The following is a 20,505-nucleotide window of genomic DNA, read 5'->3' on the forward strand; positions in this document are numbered from 1 at the left end:
TTACGCAGCTCTAAGTATTTATTGTGAATTCAATCAATAGCTACTTCTTGGTCACAATATTATTAAATTATTTTACTTGGGCGAAGTAGGGCACCAACGGTGCAGTTAGGGTTCTCTACGATATTATACTTTAAGAAACACTTATTTTTCAATGAATTGCATAATTGATAACGGAGTCGGCCACCCACCCTGTATTTTCATCAGTAAATCGTTTTTGTGCTGGAATTCCACACGTTCAAAAGTTTCCAACAATTTGAGAGTTGGAAAGAGCCCGGGCATTGTTATAACATAAGTTCTTTACGAGTTGTTATAATGACGTGTGTTGTTATTTTTGCGAGCATACTTTGGGCTCAATTGTTGGATCATGGATAATCTTTGTAAAGTTACTAAAGAACGTGTAGAAGGAATACTCCATTTAGATTGTGTCTGTAGCAATAATACTATGAATAACACAATTTCGTCGCCGTTGAATGTCAGAAAAACTAATTACCTATTCATAACGAGAATAACTTTGAGCTTGCTTAACAGTAAAACGAGCCCTGAATACTTAATAGAGGAATGCAAGTAACAAGTGCAATAACTCGTGAAACTGCAAGCTCGTATTAAAATACTCCAACTCTTCTCTAGTTTTAATTCCTTTAATAACTTTGGCTGCAGATGATTTTGTTTTTTTACTTGCCCTTTTCCCGGTATCCCGGGAAAAGTTAGCGTACCTACCTAATTACGTTGGCTTTCTTTTCTTTTAGCTTTAATATACTAGAAACAGTTTTATTTAATGGAATATGATGATAGATAGATAAATAAATGTAAATACTTAATGTGTTATTGAAATGTTGAAATTAACAGTTGACAAAAATTTTAGAGCCCATATATTTGCTTTATCAGTTGCCTAACCTACCCTATTTAGTTTCCTTTTCCGGATATATTTCCCAAGATTTTAGTGCCAAAACTCTGGAAAATCTAAAATACTAGAAAATCACTGCCTGAGATAAGTGGTAGCCCTATCTTTAGATAGTACTACCACTTCACCAAAATGCTTTTCAGATTTTTTATGATATTTTTTTGTAGTGACTTTGGCGTATTAAGCTTTAAAATGATATCTGACGTTTCTTAAACGACATTGATTGTCGCGGTGTCGAAAAGTCTGGCTAAGGCCATAGAGAAATATAGTAAGACAAGAGTGCTCACTTCATACATCAGTTCAGACTATTAATTTCAGTGTCTACATCTAGCATCGAGTAGCGGAACTATCAGTACTGCTACTTGACAATAGATGTAGCACCGACCGGAAAGTCTTATGCTGTTGAGATAAGACTTTCCGGTCGGTGCTACATCTATTGTCAAGTAGCAGTACTGATAGTTCCGCTACTCGATACTAGATGCTAATAGTCTTTTTGGTACTAAAACTGATGTATGGAGTGAGAACTCTATGTATTTTTTTTCTCTATGGCTAAGGCTGACATCAACATCTTCAATATAAGAGCTAGTTAATGTGTAAAAAGGTAATTTAAATCAATGTAAAAAGATAGTACTCGTAACCACATCTGTTTTATAAATTTGGATCGTGCAGGTGGAAAAAGGATAAATCTAAATCGTTTTCAATCTGCGAGATAAATTAGAGGCAAATTGGACAACAACGGATTGATGCCGCCCGTCGAATATTCAGCCCGTGTGGGCCGCAGAATATGAAGTGTAAAGAGAGTATTAACTCGTATCATTTTCATTCATTTTTATGGACAGTCAGCATCAATAGCACGATTATAATTATTGTATCGCAAAAAAAGGTTTGGCTTAGGCAACAGACGTCCGTTTCTAGTCCGCGGACTAAGACAAAAAACTAGAAAGAATACTAATGGCGTTATTCATAAACGTTTGTCAAATCTAAAAAAATAACAAATGAAGTGAAAACTTCTTTAGCGGCGCTGTGCACTTTTTGAGGTAGGGAAAAATGTTAAACTCGAGACAGCGTAAGACGATCACGTGACCGTAAGACGGAAACGTGACCTGATCGAAAAACTGTTACATGTAATGTCATTGAGTTTTTCTTTATTTCAAATGCAAAATAGTTCGATATTATAAACTTTATTAGTGAAAAACATAATAACTATTAATAAAATAAAAACTTATAAATAAAAAATTTGGCTTAGGTCGTGGTCGCTCGGTAGGGTACCCAGAAGGCTGGCCGCATTGCCCGTTTTTCTTTATTGATTTAAATGCCATCTAGTGAGTTTCGCTCTAACTGGTATTAATATAACTAGAGTACTAACAGTGATGAGCTTAGGGGTTTCAAGTAATTAACGCTAACGTTAGATGGCGTTAACCTCAATTATAAAAAGTGCATTTTGCAATAGTCATTGAGTTTTCACTTCTGCCGGCACTCTCTGAGTGCAACCCGTTGTTTTTTCTATCTTATCCGTCATTTAGAGAATTCTGTTTGTTAGAAAAAGACAACTGAGGTTAATAAGAGGTTCCTAAGTTTTATCAATAAGGGGGTAAGATAAACCACTTAATTGGCGGATTTTGTATGTGCAAATGTCATGTGCAGTAAAAAACTTTTGTCGTTGAGATTCTAATAATGTTTGTGGTTGGTATCCTACCCTTCGATCAACACGGAAGGGATGCGGCATTCGCACTATTTCCCCTCTGCCTAGGTACAAGATCAACTGATCTAGCGCGGGTAATAAAACTAGTTGCGCTCGGATTTTTAACTAGACCGAGTCCAGACGCGCGAGTGAACACAGCAGCAGAAAAAATGCCTAATTGCTCGGTTATTTGTTGTAAAAAGAGGTCGAGGACATCAAATTTACCAAAAGAAGGTGTTACATTTTACATGTAATATTTTTTTTACATGTCATACGTTTAATTACATTTAAACACAATTATTATATTTTAGTCTCATGTAATTGCTGGATTTATCGATTTTGCTCGCCCAGTACAAGTTGCGTATCGGTCGAGCGACAAATCCGACTTCTCATCTCTCAGAATACAATAAAATTCTTCGACGTCAATGTGTTAGTGTGCGTGTTGTCACACTTGTGACTCGTCCGTACACAAAAAGAGATCGAGGTTTGCAAGATTTGTCTTTGACGTGTGTCATTTTCTATGTATTTGTGTCGTCATTACAGATTGGATTTTGTATGTAAGTGTGTGAGAAGTGCGACTGTGTGCACGTTCCCCCCCCGCGAAAAATGGCAGAATGATTTGAATGTCAAGATATCGCTTGGGCCTATCCCTTCCGACGTGTCGGAAGCCCGTGTTGATCGAAGATCGTACCTAATAAGCTTTGTACAGTCTATATGGATACATCGATTCTCGCATGAACGGTGCCCACTGAAAAATTCGCAACATTAGAGTGGCCATGAAAAATGCTTTCAAAGCGAGCAGCCCTCATATTGTTTACTAATGTAGGTATAGGATTATGTCTAAATAAAGCAAAATTTAAAAAACTACATCGATGGCAAATTGATTGGTCCTATCTATTCTATACTAATAAATTAAATATATTTTATTAACAAAAAAAATATTACAAGGAATTAGAAATAAACATGTATAATAACAAAACGTATAAACTGTTATTAAAATTAAGAAATGTATTGGGCCCCATACATTCCACGACTCTTCTCTTTCCACACAAACTCTACTTATTCTCTACTTAATTAAGTTCGATGAAATTTAAATTATTTTCAATTGGCACATAGTTTCATTTGTTTTGTAAGTATCCTTCAATTTAAACAAAACAAAATCTACTTCACTTCCTACACTATGGGTTCATATTTCATTAGCAAAAATTAGTTGTTATAATTAGCTGGGCTTTAGGAGGTAGGTACCTATACCGGGTCTACTTATAGGGAATTATTTAGAAACGTCGGAAATAAAGGTACTTACTTAACAAAATAAATTCGCGATAGACACGCTATAAATATGGTTAAATAATACTTTTACATAGGTACCTATTGTTTCTAAAAACGAACTGAAAAGGAACTTACATATTTTTTGTGAAAAGGGTTCACAGTAGGTCAGGAATCAAGTTTCAAAGCCGTAGTCCATTATTTCAAAAAGTCTATTATTTCATTCACAAAGCAGTTGACATAATGCCGAATAACTTTTTCAATTTAGCTGTAAATCACCATTAATCCGAATACGAATCATTGTCCTCGCTTTGATTGGTGTTTGAGTTATTCGAGCTCATTTAAATTAAATTTTTGTTTCAATAATGACAGCGAAAATAAGGAGTCAAATTATCGAATGAAATTAATGAAAATTGAACGTGGGGAGAACGTATAACCGCTTTCTATAACAATACAATAATAATGCGTATAGCACGCACTTATAATCCAATTAGATTAGGATTATCCCCATATAAGTATATTGATGGAAAAAATATACATGTTCAAGCTATTTTATCTCCGAATGTAAACTTTTTCTCCAGAGTTGTATTAATAATAGCTTCACACTAAAGTACTCTACGGGTTTTTTACATTAACTTTGTTGAATACGTAGATACACGTAGGTACACCATAAAACGTGAACTAAATGGAATTTATAATTCAAGATGGTGCAAGTCTTTTATGATCGAGACCTGACACTTCCGCTGTAGATTATTTTTTGGTTGCATATGTTTCATAAATGGCCTCGAGATTTCAATCGAACTTAATATTTTCAATGCAAACAAATGCACATTTGTAAAACAATCAGGCAATCTGGTTATTTGTGCCGACCGCAAACCGCTTCATTCGAACAATCCCCCTGTGACAAACTAAATTCATTAAACTTGCCTTTGTCGCTCTCGGGAACAAAATATTCATTAATTTATTCTCTGTGTAGGTATTCCCTTCGTTAAACGCCGCTTGCTATGAAAGATCCAGTACCTGTGGCCGGGAGATCGGGATCAAATATGTGTACTCAGAGAACACACTTTTAATGGTTATTATGAAATCGTTACAGATTTGTCTATGAGTTTTGAATGTTCCTGATTGACGTTTAATTTGGTAAAAATTATTGGGTTGGTGGTACAATTATCTATATTGCTTATTAAAAATTACCTGACTTGACATATTCGCGAAACTAAATTAACCGGATAATTCGAAAATAACGAATCAAGATAGAACGAGTAAGTATGGCTACCTCTTTTAGAAGTCTGAGTTTGACCGGTATTATAATATCCTACCTCGAGAACAATAAAATTCCGTTCGGAGAGAAGTTTTTTCAGTTCCATAAATTAACCGGTTTTAAATGAACGAAATAATATAACAGTTTTGTAACTATATTAACCGGTATCTCAATACCGCTTCCGAACCCTGCTAATATTATATATACCTACATATTAACCGACGTATTGCCTTAAATGCCAGAAATTCAATTGTCTCTCATCTAATGTCGCATTAGAGGAATGGCCTCTATATTTTATTATCCGTTGGTGATCCTTAAATAAATAAATAAAAGCCGAGGAGATTCTTCGGTGACGTGACAAGATTGATAGAGCTCACTCACCCACTGTTACTTGGTCTGCCGAATGCCTACGCAAGCCACAATGGCGATACTTTTGAAAGTATTTAATTAAATGGATGAAACATTTGCAAACTAACATACAAAGGGGAAAATATACGCATAGCCCCTGCAAAATGCTAAAATACTTCAGACGTTAAATAAGTGTCAGGTTCCAATGGTGGGATGGAAAATTGGCTGACCATCAATCAAAGACGACAAACTTGCGCAAAGTTGTAAATGACTGGTTTATATCCTGTCATTAATAAACCCCTGTGCTGTTATTTGCCGTTTAACTCTGATTCTTGATACTTTGTAGGCATATAGGGTTGTCGAATATAGTTTTGTCAAACCAATTTGTTAGTAAATAAGAACCAAAAAACTATACTCATCCTTTTCTTTTGGGTGCTAGTACTAGCGTAAGACAAATATAGTATGATTATCTCTGTCTATGTTTGAAATGGGACAGTCCTTTGACAAACTATAAATTATATGCCTCGGTTTTATGATAATAAGTACTACTATTACTTACGTACTTTATACTACAACAACGTACATAGCTGATTGGGCCAAAAATAATATAGGAAGGATTTTCGTTTTCACGACGTTTCGTTACGATGGAATTCATAGGGAAAATTCTCCAATATTCTTCTTATTTTTATAACCCACTAAGTATGTGCGCGAGAATTCCGACAATAATAGTAGTTGCCCTGTCAAATGTCAATACGAGTATTTATTCAAATATGTTAGTCAATATCTCCGGTTTTCCATGGACGTAACTAAATAAACAAGAACCCTCTTTGACCCAATTTTCAAACTTAATAATATGAACAGTCATATAAACTGACTTCATACGTCTTCAAGTTCGTTCATTTCGTAACGCATTTTTATATTATTTGTGACACCTGAAAATAAGTAAGTAAGTAAATACACTTTATTGCACCACAAAGAAAAATACAATAACAAATACTACATTTTCTATGATTTAAATCGTCCATTGGTCTCGGGATGAGTATAATAGCTTTTATTTCCGACATACCTAAGCATTTCTTTTTTGATTTTAGGTACTGGTTAGTAAGGGGCGAAAATTTAACATAACCACTTTAACAACCATCTACTAACTAAGAAGCTATACATATAAGTGCTTTGAAAAGCATGCATATCTTTAAAGCTGAAGTTGACTGGAAGTGCAAGTAGAAGTTTTTAGTAGAGAAGTGCCTTGTTTTCCTTGAAGTTAAAAGGCTCCTTTTAGTTAACCGCAGGGAATTTACTTTAATCTTTACCAACAATGCTTAAACTAGTATACAACTTTAGAATTAGAACTTTAAATTAAACCGTTTTAGTTCAGCAGAACTAGATGCTCGTTCGATGCAATGAAACGTTTCTGTTTCCCAATAGCTATTTAGTATCCCCTTAGTTAAACCCGTTAGCAATGACCATTAGCAAATATGGTTTCCCATTTGAAAGGGACCTCAGTGCCTAAGGCGCATCATTGCAATACTATCATTGCAATACTAGCCCACATTGTTAACTGTACATCGGTGGACCTTATGCCTTTTGTAATAAGGTCCGCCGATGTACAGATAGGAGTGTTGCTGTCAGTACAAAAGTAAATGTACGTAACGTAAGCTCCATTCGCACTAGGATCCCTATTTCCAGAAACAACACAAATGCATGTTTAGAGCGTTGGGTTTAATGAGATGTCACGGAGGTCTCTCTGCTCAGCTTTATTCTCAAATCGGATTGAATGACGAGTATGGGTACAGAACCACTTGTGATTAAATAAATATAAGGTAAACGTACTAGTGCTCGACATGCTAATGCCCGATAGATGACACCCTGCTGTCACTTCTATTGACAATGACTTAAGTTTCAAGATGACATATACTGGTACCGCGTCGAGCACCAGTACGTTTGCCTTATTGGCCACATAGAGTTACCTTATGTGACGTTCAAAATAAAAATGTCACTTTAAGCATTTTTATTCTTTTGTTTTTTTTTTTAATAATAGCTAAACTTGATGAAACATGACAAAGTTTAATACCTACTTTTGATAAAATCTTTAAGTTATGAAGCGTACCATAGAAGACGCGAGATCAAACAGCCTTAAGCATATATTTTTTCATATATACATTAATATCTGGGAGACCGAGCTTTGCTCGGAAAACATATAAAATCTCAAAAATTAGCGTTTTTCCAGAGACAAGACCTAGCTAGATCGATTTATCGCCCCCGAAAACCCCCATATACCAAATTTCATCGAAATCGTTAGAGCCGTTTCCGAGATCATTGAAATATATATATAAATAAATAAATATGCAATAATTGCTAGTTTATAGATACTGCTCAAGTACGCCATGAACTTGTAAGAACCCAACTAATGCAAAATCTCTTTGTAGTTGGCTAAAGGTATTCTCAAACATGTCTATACCAAGGAAATGCGCAAACTGGCGTATGTCGGCACCCCTTATTTAACTTAGGACCACTTATATCGGTATTAATAAAATTTGTCGTCACGGCCTACCCACCCATGTGTGTCAATATTGGGCCCGGATAAAACTTTCCAACTTTTACATTGTGTGTAAAAGTGCCTTTCTTTCATTTTGTAAATAGGCACGTTACCGAAGTTTCGTGCTTCTTCGTTGAATGATTGTCTTTCACAATTATTGAAATGCGTCTTTTAATGCAACACAACATTTATATTTTCACCGAAAAATGGCAGAATATATTATTTAAAAAAAATCTTGTGAAACGACAGTTCAATAAAACAATCCGATGATCCAGCAAGATGTGTATTCACGTATTCTCCGACACGACCAGTTAATTTTACATCACATCACAACGTTTAGTTATTACAATATGACAATCCGATCTTCACTCATTCGTTGCCTCACTCGTTCTGCCTCCCAACCGTAGCGCCAGTTGCCGCCATCTTGCCTCACCGGAAGCTTTACGATTTAAGACGGCGCGACCAATCGGGAGCCAGCTCGAGATGTCAAATGCTTACTTCCGTTACATATTAATTAATGTATTTTGATAAACAGTCTAACACTGTTTATCAAAATATATAGAAATTTAGATTACATATTTTAATAATTAATTATGACTATGAAATGCTAACAGTCGGCCTTTCCTGACTTTTTATCGTCTCGATAAAATGCCAGTAATAAGTAATATACATACTATTACTCAATCTTAACAGTTAGTTTAATTTTTTTAATACTTTAACATATTCATAAATCAGAATGGATTTGCTTTTTATACTTATTCTCCTATGTTATATTTGTAACATATTTATCTATCATTAACACTAAGTTAACAATAATAATGCGATCACTTTAAATATTAATACTGGACGTTTTCAAAACACATCTAATCTAGTCAGAACCGCAATATGGAGCCCCTTCATGTCTCCAATATTGCCTCATATAAACTAATCACAGTACTGGAGCCCCTTCATGTCTCCAATACCGCCTTATATAACTAATCACAATACTGGAGCCCCTTCATGTCTCCAATATTGCCTCATGTAAATTAATTACAGTACTGGAGCCCCTTCATGTCTCCAATACTGCCTCATAACTAATCACAATACTGGAGCCCCTTCATGTCTCCAATACTGCCTCATATAACTAATCACAGTACTGGAGCCCCCTTCATGTCTCCAATACTGCCTCATATAACTAAACATAATACTGAAGCCCCTACATGTCTCCAATATTACTTCATACACATTAATCACTGTACCGGAGCCCCTTTATGTTTTCAATACTACCTCATATGATCTAATTATAGTATAGGAGCCCCTTCGTGTCTCCCATACTGTCTATAACATTAAATTTGAATTTAAGCAGCAAATCTCTAATGATAAAACACATTTATCAACCATAGCTTTAATTGTTTTTCTATCATAACACATAACCGATTATACATTTTACTCATCTACTCATATCATTGTTAATTGTACATAATACTTCATTCGCCCAGGTGCGAGCAATCCTACATTACACTTCCTTGCCAATCAAAAGTTACGACTCATCACTTTCACTGCTAGAATCAATATCATTACTCCTATTGAATACCATCCACCGATGCATTTTATCAACTGAGAAAATTCCACTAAATGGTCTATTACCCTTTCGAGAGAGTGGCGTGTCCTCAACAACGTACCTATCATTGTCAAGTACTTTAACAACGCGATAAGGGCCCCGAAGTTTAGACACTAGCTTTCTACTTTGGCCACTCGATGGTATGTCCCTTTCTAACCTTACTAGATCTCCAACCTGAAAAGTGAGTTGTTTTCTACCCTTATCAAACGCTTCTTTTTGCTTTTCTTGATTTAACCGGATATGTTCAGAAATGTCACTACGAATATCTTCTATCGACTGATTAGCACCTACCGTACTCTTATTTTGGCTATCGTCACTCTGTGTCACTGTTTCGTCATTTTCAATGTGTGATTGTAACACTGAGTCAGACATTCCAGATAGTCTAAAACCAAAAAGTGCTTGTGAAGGTGTCTTACCCGTGCCCTTGTTAAGGGTATTATTTAAACCCCATTGAACTTCGTCAACATATTCATCCCATGACGATTCCGATTTACCATGGGTAGCAGCAGTAAGAGAAGATAAAACCGTTCGGTTGTACCTCTCAACCTGCCCGTTGGCACGTGGTGTCGCGGTTGCGTTGAGGATATGTTTGACCCCTCGAGAGTGTAAATACTTTTTGAAATTTTTAGCCGTGAACGATGTTCCTCTATCGGATATTAGCCGTTTTGGTACGTCAAAAGTGTGGAAGTAATGTTTAATAGCCCTAATCGAATGAACCGTTTTTGTACTTTTCACTGGAGTTAACGTGATATACTTCGTGAACGCATCTATTATTATAAGTAAGTAGGCGTTTTTTCTTTTGCTGCGTACGAAGGGACCCAAGTGGTCTATATGAATAGTATGAAATGGCTGGTCAACTTTTTCAATGGAATGTAATTCGCCAGCCTTTCTTCCAGATGGTACCTTCGCATGCGCACACTCTAAGCACGAATCGACGTATTTCTTAATGAATCGTCTCATTTTGGCAAACCAATAATTGCTCTTAATTTTCTCATAGGTTTTGTCGAAACCAAAATGGCCAATATCGTCATGACTAGCCTTAAGCACCTGCCATCTAACGCCTTTTGGTACAACCCAGCGATCACCGTCTTCAGTCTTCCTAAACAACAACCCCCTCTTGACCAAGTAGTTATTTTTAATTTCTACAACATTATTGCTTTCTGGGTCATTAAGTATGTTTACTATCCTCTGAAGTTCGGGATCGCTGTTCTGTACCGTAGTTATCCAATTGGAACTAATATTTTGAATACTTAAAACAGGGGTGGATTTTAGGTCTGGGGGATTACGACTCAACGCATCAACATGGGACATGGTTAAGCCGGGCTTGTACACAATATTAAAATCGTATTCTTGGAGTGTGCTCCACCAGCGCGCCACCCTCGGCAACATGTCTTTCTTATCAAAGGTGGCTCGAAGCGAGTTACAATCAGTGACAATGGTGAAGGAAATACCTAATAAGTACACTCGAAAACGCTGCACTGAACATACCACGGCAAGAGTTTCTAGGTCATAAGAAGTGAATTTTGCTTCTTCCGGCGAAGTCTGCCTACTAAAATATGCGACCGCAGTGAATGGAGAGTCTTTGTCTCGTCTTTGAAGAAGTATGCCCGCTATCCCATGTTTCGAAGCATCTGTGTGGACCTGCGTTTCATATGACGGGTCGTAAAAGGACAGTATCGGTCGTTTAATTAACTCATTTTTCAACGTAATAAATGCGTTTTCTTCAGCTTCTCCCCATAGCCAACGGGCATCCTTCTTCAACAGTTGAGTTAAGGGTTTTGCAAGTGCCGAAAACCCTTTGACAAACCGGCGAAAGAAACTCGCCAAACCAACAAATTGTCTTACCTTATGCTGATCGGTGGGTCTGGGAAATTTCTCTACCGCTTCTATCTTGCTCACACCCGGCCGTATACCTTCTTCGCTAATTTCAAACCCGAGATAATTAATCGATTGCATCAAAAAGTGACACTTTTTAAGATTTAATGTCAACCCTGAATTGCGAAACAGCTCTAATACCTCCTTCAATTTAGTAAGTCCTTCATCAACAGTCTTCGACGGAATGTTCACATCATCCATGTATGCTAGAGCGTCTTTGAATCTAGCGTTACCTAAAATATTATTGATTGCCCTTTGAAAAGTGGACGGTGCATTAACTAACCCAAAGGGCATTCTTGTGAATTCATAATGCCCGTCCGGCGTTATGAACGCAGTCAGGTGTCTCGAGGATTCAGACATGGGGATCTGATAATATCCAGAAACCAAATCCAAAGTTGTATAAAATTTATGTCCAGAAAGATTATCTAATTGGTCATCTATCCTCGGGAGAGGATAATGTTCCTTGATTGTACGTTTGTTTAGAGTCCTAAAGTCCACACAGAGGCGGTAATCGCCTGTTTTCTTTTTAACTAACAAAATCGGTGATGCGTATTCTGAAGAAGACTGTTGCACGATACCTGATTCTTCTAGTTCCTGAACTATATCCCTAACTACCTCTCGCTCTGAAACGGGTAACCGATATGGTCTATATACCACAGGTGTAGAATCATTAAGTTTAATACTCATTTCCGTGTTGGTAACACAACCTAGCTCCTTGATCGAAAACGCGAAGCAATCCCTGTACTCATTGAGCAAATTAACTAATTTATGCCGGTCATCATCCTTTATATTTTTATCTACATTTATCATCGTTTCATCAATCAAAGAATCGCTGCCTTGATTACCATTTTTACGTTCGACCCTATTGACGTTGAATGTTTCTGCAGGCATAGAAACTTCCTTTAAAGGTATCGCACGGATTAACAATACTTCTTTATCTAAACTAAAGCCCTCTGCAACTAGACCTTTGATCACAACCTGACCACAGCCATCTACCATTTTAATCACACTTTGTATACTGTCGTATTCTTTTCTTGGCTGTAAACACATACTTGGCTCAATAAACAAATCCCCATTATACGTTGGTTTCGAATACACGTCTACAACCGTATAGCCCTTAACATTTACTGACTCACGAACATACAATGGTATATTTTCTTTAACCTGCAATGCGTTTGTTGATATTTTAAGCGTCTTGCTAGTTTTATAAACAACAACGTGTTCTTGTTCGGTAAATGTTTGCCCTACCAACAGAGGAACTTTCAAAAGATGATCTGGGACAACCAACGCTTCCAAACCCGCTTGAGCTGAGTCTATTTTTAGAGTGACATTAACCTTTCCTATGGAGTTAACTAGTCCTTCACCGAATCCTATAAGCACTGGTAAGTCTGTTAGAATCCAATCATCTGATAATTTGCGAGCGTCCGATTCCCTCACTACAGTGCATTCACTGCCGAAATCTACATAACATTCTAAATCTGTACCATTAACTGTCGCGGACTTGAAATATTTAGTATCATTACCCTGTTTAAGCGATATGCGTAAAACGGTCTTTTTCTCAGTATTATCTTTCTTTGATGGACAATCACTGGCAATATGCCCAACTTTATTACATAAGTTGCACCTTTTGATTGGAAGTTTACATTTAAAATATGGGTGACCCTCTTCGCCACAATTGTAACATTTTGTGTTGCCTTTAGGCTCATTATTACTGGACACAGATTTATTAAACCTAGGACGCCTATTGTCGGAAGTGCTGGCCTGAAAAGATGTGTTGGTCCTTTCGCTGGGTTTGGTAATTTTAACGTTTCTTAAATATACTAACAATTTATCAGGCTCTGTGAATTGAGCAGCCTCTGCGCTTGTCCTTACTGACCTATCCTCAATACCAAACAACAGACAGTCTATTGCGTTCTTACCCGATATATTACAGCGATTCAATAAGATAATTTTTCTGTAATAGTATTCCTCTAACGATTCACCAAATCGCGCTTTACAGGCCAACATTTCCGTCAAAAGTCGCCCATAATTCTCTTCACTTGGAAAAGCTGATTTCAGTTTCTCCTGCCACTCAGACCATGAAAACAGGAGACTTGGTAATCCTTGATACCATTGCTGTGCAAGGCCTACTAACTTCGGTAAGGCATAATGGATTGTTTGTCGTTCTGTCCAGCCATAAATTTGCGCGCATTCGTTAACCTTCAACAACCACGTACTAATCGTCTGCGTCCGTTTAGCAGGGTCATATTCAGGTATAACATTCATAGTCGGAAATCTTTCATTACTGCCTCCCGCTTTCATAGTCTGAATGAGTTCTTTAAATTGTGTAGCAAAATCTGCCATTTCCTTATTACTAACAGCTGAATTAGACACATCCGGTGAAATTGTATCTGCATCTGCACCTGTCGGAATCATCTGGCTAGGGTTAGGTGGTACGACTGATTGGGGTTCACCTGGTTGTAATCGGCTCAGCTCGTGCCCGCGCTGGCGGCGCGCAGAACTGGGTGTCCTCCGCCGACGAGATCTCGAACTCCTCACCTTCCTGCTCTTTCTATGCCGGCTACGGCTGCTGCGGTGCCCCGAGTGCCGACGTCTTTGGCGCTCTGGGGTACAGCTGTCATCCTCTTCATACGATTCGTCTCTTTTTCGTCTACGAGAAGGTCCTGGACTCGACTCTTCTCCACTTGCCATGATTGTAACTGCAAAAGTCCACCAAAAGTGAATGTTCTAAAAATATAATAACAATAACTGAGTCGATTATGATTCTAATTCAGAATATAACTTGTAAACCTTATGTAAGCTATTACTAATATGTTAGTATTCTTTGTAAACGCATAAACACCATACACAACCTTACTTATTGAAAATTTCAACTTTCTTCGACATTTGTAAATTTATAAACTCTTACAAATGATGTGAACTGATATAAACAACAATAAATCACTATTTATATTAAAGCCTATTTAAATTTAAAACTTTTGTAAAATTTGTAAACTCACTGTAAAATTTTGTAAAGTACTGTAAGACACTTAATCTGGCACATACTATGGATATTTGACATTTTCAGAACATTTGTAAATTTGTAAACTTTTGTAAACTTGTGTAAAATACGAGATATCCAAGTAGAAACTCTACTAAATAAATATTTCATAGATTTCCGACATTTGTAAATTTGTAAACTTTAGTAAACTTTTGTAAACTCATTGTAAACTACTGTAAACACTATATTTAACTTACCCTAATGCAATTTAAGACTTTCGAAACATTTGTAAATTTGTAAACTTTTGTAAACTCATTGGAAACTATTGGAAACTACTGTAAAACGTTGTATTTAACATAATGTGACACAATTTGGGACTTTCGGAACATTTGTAAATCTGTAACCTTTTGTAAACTCATTGGAAACTATTGTAAACTACTGTGAAACGTTGTATTTAACATAATTTGACACAATTTGGGACTTTCAGAACATTTGTAAATTTGTAAGTTTTTGTAAACTCTTTTTAAACAACTGTTGACTCATGTAAACAACTGTTATAACGTCATGCGTGCCTTAATCTAATTTTTCTTTATTTATTGTCTATACTCATTTATTATAGCGACTACATGTAATCAAAATAAGATAAAAATAATGTAAATAGGCTACCCTCTAAAAAAAAATAATTCTTTCGGTCGAAGCACTTAATAAAAACCGTTTTCGTTTCATATCAAACTTGTGATAGTGAAATAACTTCAAATAATCACCAAACAAAAAGATGAGAAAAGAAAAAAAAAAAGAAATATGTCCAAATGTATCAAATTAGAAAAGCCAATAATTTGCGATTAGATTACATACCTTCAAGGGCGTAAGTTTTTTCACCGAAGTTTTTATACGAGAACCTCGACTAATCCCGCCTTCTGAACTGTGAAACGACAGTTCAATAAAACAATCCGATGATCCAGCAAGATGTGTATTCACGTATTCTCCGACACGACCAGTTAATTTTACATCACATCACAACGTTTAGTTATTACAATATGACAATCCGATCTTCACTCATTCGTTGCCTCACTCGTTCTGCCTCCCAACCGTAGCGCCAGTTGCCGCCATCTTGCCTCACCGGAAGCTTTACGATTTAAGACGGCGCGACCAATCGGGAGCCAGCTCGAGATGTCAAATGCTTACTTCCGTTACATATTAATTAATGTATTTTGATAAACAGTCTAACACTGTTTATCAAAATATATAGAAATTTAGATTACATATTTTAATAATTAATTATGACTATGAAATGCTAACAATCTGCTAATAACGTTAATCCACAATCCACATAAATCACCATTTTCTCTCTATTCCACGACATTGCGCGACTTGCGACCATAGGTTGGAGCGAGACACAGCGATCGGACCTTTCGTTTCCACTCTATGGTTGTCTGGAATATATGTAAGCGCATGAACCCCGTCAAATCAGTAATAAACTAGCTACAGAGCAGTACGGTTGTTTGCTTTCCTACCCCGCGACATACCAACTGGCGACGAGAACGTTCTACCTACATAGTGCATAAATAAAATTAGATTAAATTAGTTAACAATGGCTAATTTCGTTGGAAATATAGGAGTTTTTGATCATAAAGTGCAAGAATGGGACGTTTTTTACGGAAGGCTATCGCAGTTTATAAAACTGAACAAGATTCCGCAAGACAATAAGAGTGCAGTGTTACTAACTCATTTATCGGATGAGTCATACCGCCTTGTACGGAATCTTGTGCATCCAACCAAACTGGAAGATAAGTCTTTTGACGAGCTAGTTGCAGTACTCACAGGGCATTTCACGCCGAAACGATCGACTTTCGCGGATAGGGCCAAGTTTTTTGAAGCAACTAAGTCCGGCTCAGAAAGCAGTCAGGATTGGGCAGCGCGGCTACGAGGCTTAGCCGTCAACTGCGAGTTTGGTACGGAATTGGACACTTTACTACGAGATCGTTTCGTACTAGGCTTCAATATGGGACCGGAACGCGATCGTCTATTCGAGAGTGATTCGAAGACGTTGACGCTGTCTAAAGCACTTGAAATAGCACAGCAGGCGGCGTGCGCGAGGCAAGCGCGCACGGTGGTCGTCAAGGAGGAGTCGGTGTACCGCGCGCAAGCGCGCGCGGGGCGCCGCGGCGCCGGCGCGGGCGCCGGTGGCGGCGCGGGCGCCGGTGGCGGCGCGAGCGGTCGCAAGGATGACGACGACGTCGAGCCGCGGTGTTCGGTGTGCGGAATGAAGAACCACGACGCGGCGAAGTGCAGATTTCGAAACTACAAGTGCCAAAATTGCGGTCAGAAGGGGCATCTAAAAAAAGTTTGTGGAAATAACAAGTCAAAGATCCATAGTATTGGTGCTGAGTCGTTAGAAGTAGACGAGTGTGAGAACTGTAAGGAGTGCCAAATGTTTCAAATGAGGTACGTAAACTATGTAAATTATGAGCCTTTTAAGGTGTCGGTCAATGTGTGCGATTTAAATTTATCAATGGAACTAGATACGGGTTCCGGTTGTTCCGTGATATCCGAAGATTTTTATCGTGAAAAGTTTCATAAATATAAGCTATGTAAAAATGATTTAAAAATGTGTTTTTATACGGGGCACCAGATTTCACCATTAGGATATTTTATTGCACGTGTAACTTTCGAAAACAAAACAGAATTGATACGGTTTTATGTTGTGACTAATGGTGGTCCGCCGCTTTTGGGCCGTGATTTTATGTCAAAATTCGATCTATATGTAACATCGAAGCACCATAACATTAATAAACTTTATGATGTCGCAAGCGAAGTGCAAAGTCTTTTAAATCAGTATCCAGACATTTGGGAAGACAAGTTAGGTTGTTTTAACAAATTTGAAGTGGAATTACATTTAAAAGACAATGCAAAACCCAAGTTTTTTAAACCACGATCAGTACCTTTTGCCTTAAAAGATAGGGTAAGCGCAGAATTGGATAGGTTAGTCGCCTTAGGTATCTTAATACCGGTAAATTATTCAGAATACGCCACTCCGATAGTGCCAGTGTTAAAAGAAAATGGAAAATTAAAGATTGCAGGTGATTTTTCATGTACACTCAATAAAGATCTCAAAATTGATAAATATCCGTTGCCTAGAATCGAAGAAGTTTTTTCAAGATTAGGAGGAGGGTTACAATATACTAAAATCGATTTAAGCAACGCATATAATCAATTTAAATTAACAGAAGCATCTCAAAAATTGACTACAATTAATACTCATCGCGGATTGTTTTCATACACTCGTCTGGTGTATGGTCTCGCAAACGCACCTGCAATTTTTCAAAAGGCCATGGAAACATTATTGTCAGGGCTGGAAGGGGTGAGTGTGTGGTTAGATGATGTTTGTATAACAGGACCTACCAAAGAGATCCATTTAGCGAGGTTACGGGAAGTTTTAAAACGGTTACATGATTCAGGATTACGTTTACAGAAGGAAAAATGTGCATTTTTCCAAGATCATGTTACTTACTTGGGTTACGTAATTGATAAGAACGGGTTGAGAACAAGTCCTAATAAAGTAGACGCGATACTTAAGGCTCCCGCGCCAGAAAACGTATTAGGGATTAAAAGGTTTCTTGGCCTAGTTAATTATTATAGGAATTTTATACCGAACGCTTCGGCAGTGTTAAGTCCATTAATTGAACTACTGCGAAATGGCGTAGAATGGAATTGGGGTGCACGCCAGCAAGCCGCGTTCGACAACATTAAGCGCGAGCTCGCTAGCGAGCGTGTACTGGCGCATTTTGACCCGGCGGCGCAAATATCGCTTTCAGTGGATGCTGGTCCTGCCGGTCTCGGCGCAGTCTTGGCTCACGTGGACAGCGAAGGTCGCGAGCGCCCGATCGCGTATGCCTCCCGTACGTTAACGGTAAGTGAACGAAATTATAGCCAAATTCAAAAAGAGGCCACGGCGTTGATATTTGGTATAAAACATTTCCATCAATATTTATATGGCAGGCAAACTCCGTTTATATTAAAGACCGACCACAGGCCATTAGTTTCAATCTTTGGTAAAAAAAATGGAATCTCGGTCACGGCCGCATTACGTTTGCAGCGATATGCAGTTTTGTTATCAGCCTATAACTATACAGTTCAGTATGTCAGCGGGAAAAATAACCAGGTAGCAGATTATTTTTCTCGCTCGCCCTTGCAAGCGCAAAACGATACCGAACGGGAGCAAGACGGAAATAGGTTTTTTCTGTTCCTAGATACTGACGTAAAACCGGTTACGTTCGAGCAAATAAGGCAAGCGACGGGCATTGATAAGGTGTTAAGAACAGTAATTAAATATATGAATCACGGGTGGCCTAGAAAGATTACTTGTAGGTCTATTTTACCTTATTTTCATTGTAAGACCGATTTAGAGGTAATAGACGAATGCTTATTCCGAGGTCATAGAATAGTAATTCCTGGCGTTTTTCGAGAATCAATGTTAAATGCATTACATTCATCACATTTTGGGATCGTAAAAACAAAAAACGCAGCTCGCGGTAGGATGTGGTGGCCCGGGATCGACGGCGACATCGAGCGCTGGGTCGGCGCATGCAGCGCGTGCGCCGCCGTACAGCCCGCGCCCCCGCGCGCCCCGCCCGCGCCCTGGCCGCGCCCGCCTGGCCCGTGGCACCGCATACATATTGATTATATGTCTTTTGAGCAAAAGGATTATTTGATCGTGGTTGATGCTTTTTCTAAATGGCTGGAATGTATTCACATGGACAAAGGTACTTCGACCGGTGCCCTCATATTAAAACTTAAACATCTATTTTCAATATTCGGCATACCGAAGGCAATTGTATCGGATAATGATGTAAAAATCTGTTCAACGGAATTTAAAATGTTTTGTAAAGTAAATGGTATAGATTATATAACGTCCCCGATTTATCATCCATGTAGTAATGGTCAAGCGGAGAACTCTGTAAAGACTTGTAAAAAAATGCTTAAATGTGTATTGCAAAGTATGATGGGTGCAAGTCATTACGCCATACAAGAAAAATTGCTGGGTTCTCTGTTTGACTATAGAAATACCATTCATTGTGTAACGGGTCAAACACCGGCTCATTTAATGATTGGGAGAAATTTACGGTCTAGATTGGACCTTGTGTTACCGCAAAATAAGGTCGCTGACAACGGTACTATAGACCATGAATTAAAAAGGCCGTGTCGGCGTTTTCAGGTAGGAGAAACCGTATGGGCTAGGTGGTTCACGGTTAAAAAAAGTATTTGGAAGATAGGAACAATTGTTAAAATTAAAGGTAACAGAATGTACGAGGTTATGTTTACAGAATTCCAGGAAAAAGTGTAATAGGCATATAGACCAAATTCGTAAATATACTCCTCCACATAGTGATCAGGATCAAACCGTACCATATGAACCGCCAAGCCCACACGCAGTTATAGACAGTCCAACGGGCACGATCGGGGCAGCCCAAGTCCCAGCTGCGGCCGCGGTCGACCCCCCGGCGGCGGCGCCAGCGTCGGTGGTCGCAGCGGGCTCGGCCGATGTTTCACCACACTTATCTCCTCCGCCGTTGCCAGAAATAATGCAGACTTCAGAAGATTCTGAAGGTCAGGGTAGTAGTAATTTTCAAGCGGAGGATGAGGAGTGGGCTGAAGCCTGCGAAGGGGGTGACGTAGTTACGGATTTTGAACAGGACGTCCTCCCCGCAAGGGTAGATGATATGGATGAGCCGGTGGGGCGTTCCAAAAGACCCAAAAAGATTGTTAATTATAAGCCGTTCTTTTAACTATTTATTATACATATTAGTTATTTTTAAGTGTTACCTATTATGTGTTATTTGTAGGTACTATAAATACTTTTGTATTGGTTCTAGGTTTCCGAATTAATGGTGGAGGGATGGAATATATGTAAGCGCATGAACCCCGTCAAACCAGTAATAAACTAGCTACAGAGCAGTACGGTTGTTTGCTTTCCTACCCCGCGACATACCATTGTCGCTGCCGCCGTCGCTAGATGCGTAATGTCGTGGCCGAGCCCGTGAGAGTGTCGATAGTTAC

General features: G+C 38.2%; 1 protein-coding gene across 1 annotated transcript; it reads left to right on the forward strand.

Moving 5' to 3' along the window:
* Positions 1 to 15,887: 15,887 nt before the first annotated feature.
* LOC134649362 (uncharacterized) lies at positions 15,888 to 20,403 on the forward strand. Its single transcript, XM_063504077.1, has 2 exons — positions 15,888 to 16,893; positions 20,322 to 20,403. Exons 1-2 carry the CDS (start codon positions 16,040 to 16,042, stop codon positions 20,332 to 20,334), a joined length of 867 nt encoding a protein of 288 aa, XP_063360147.1. The 5' UTR covers positions 15,888 to 16,039; the 3' UTR covers positions 20,335 to 20,403.
* The last annotated feature ends 102 nt before the right edge of the window (positions 20,404 to 20,505 follow it).

Source organism: Cydia amplana, chromosome 7 (genome assembly GCF_948474715.1).
Source record: "Cydia amplana chromosome 7, ilCydAmpl1.1, whole genome shotgun sequence".
Classification (NCBI taxonomy): Eukaryota; Metazoa; Arthropoda; class Insecta; order Lepidoptera; family Tortricidae; genus Cydia; species Cydia amplana.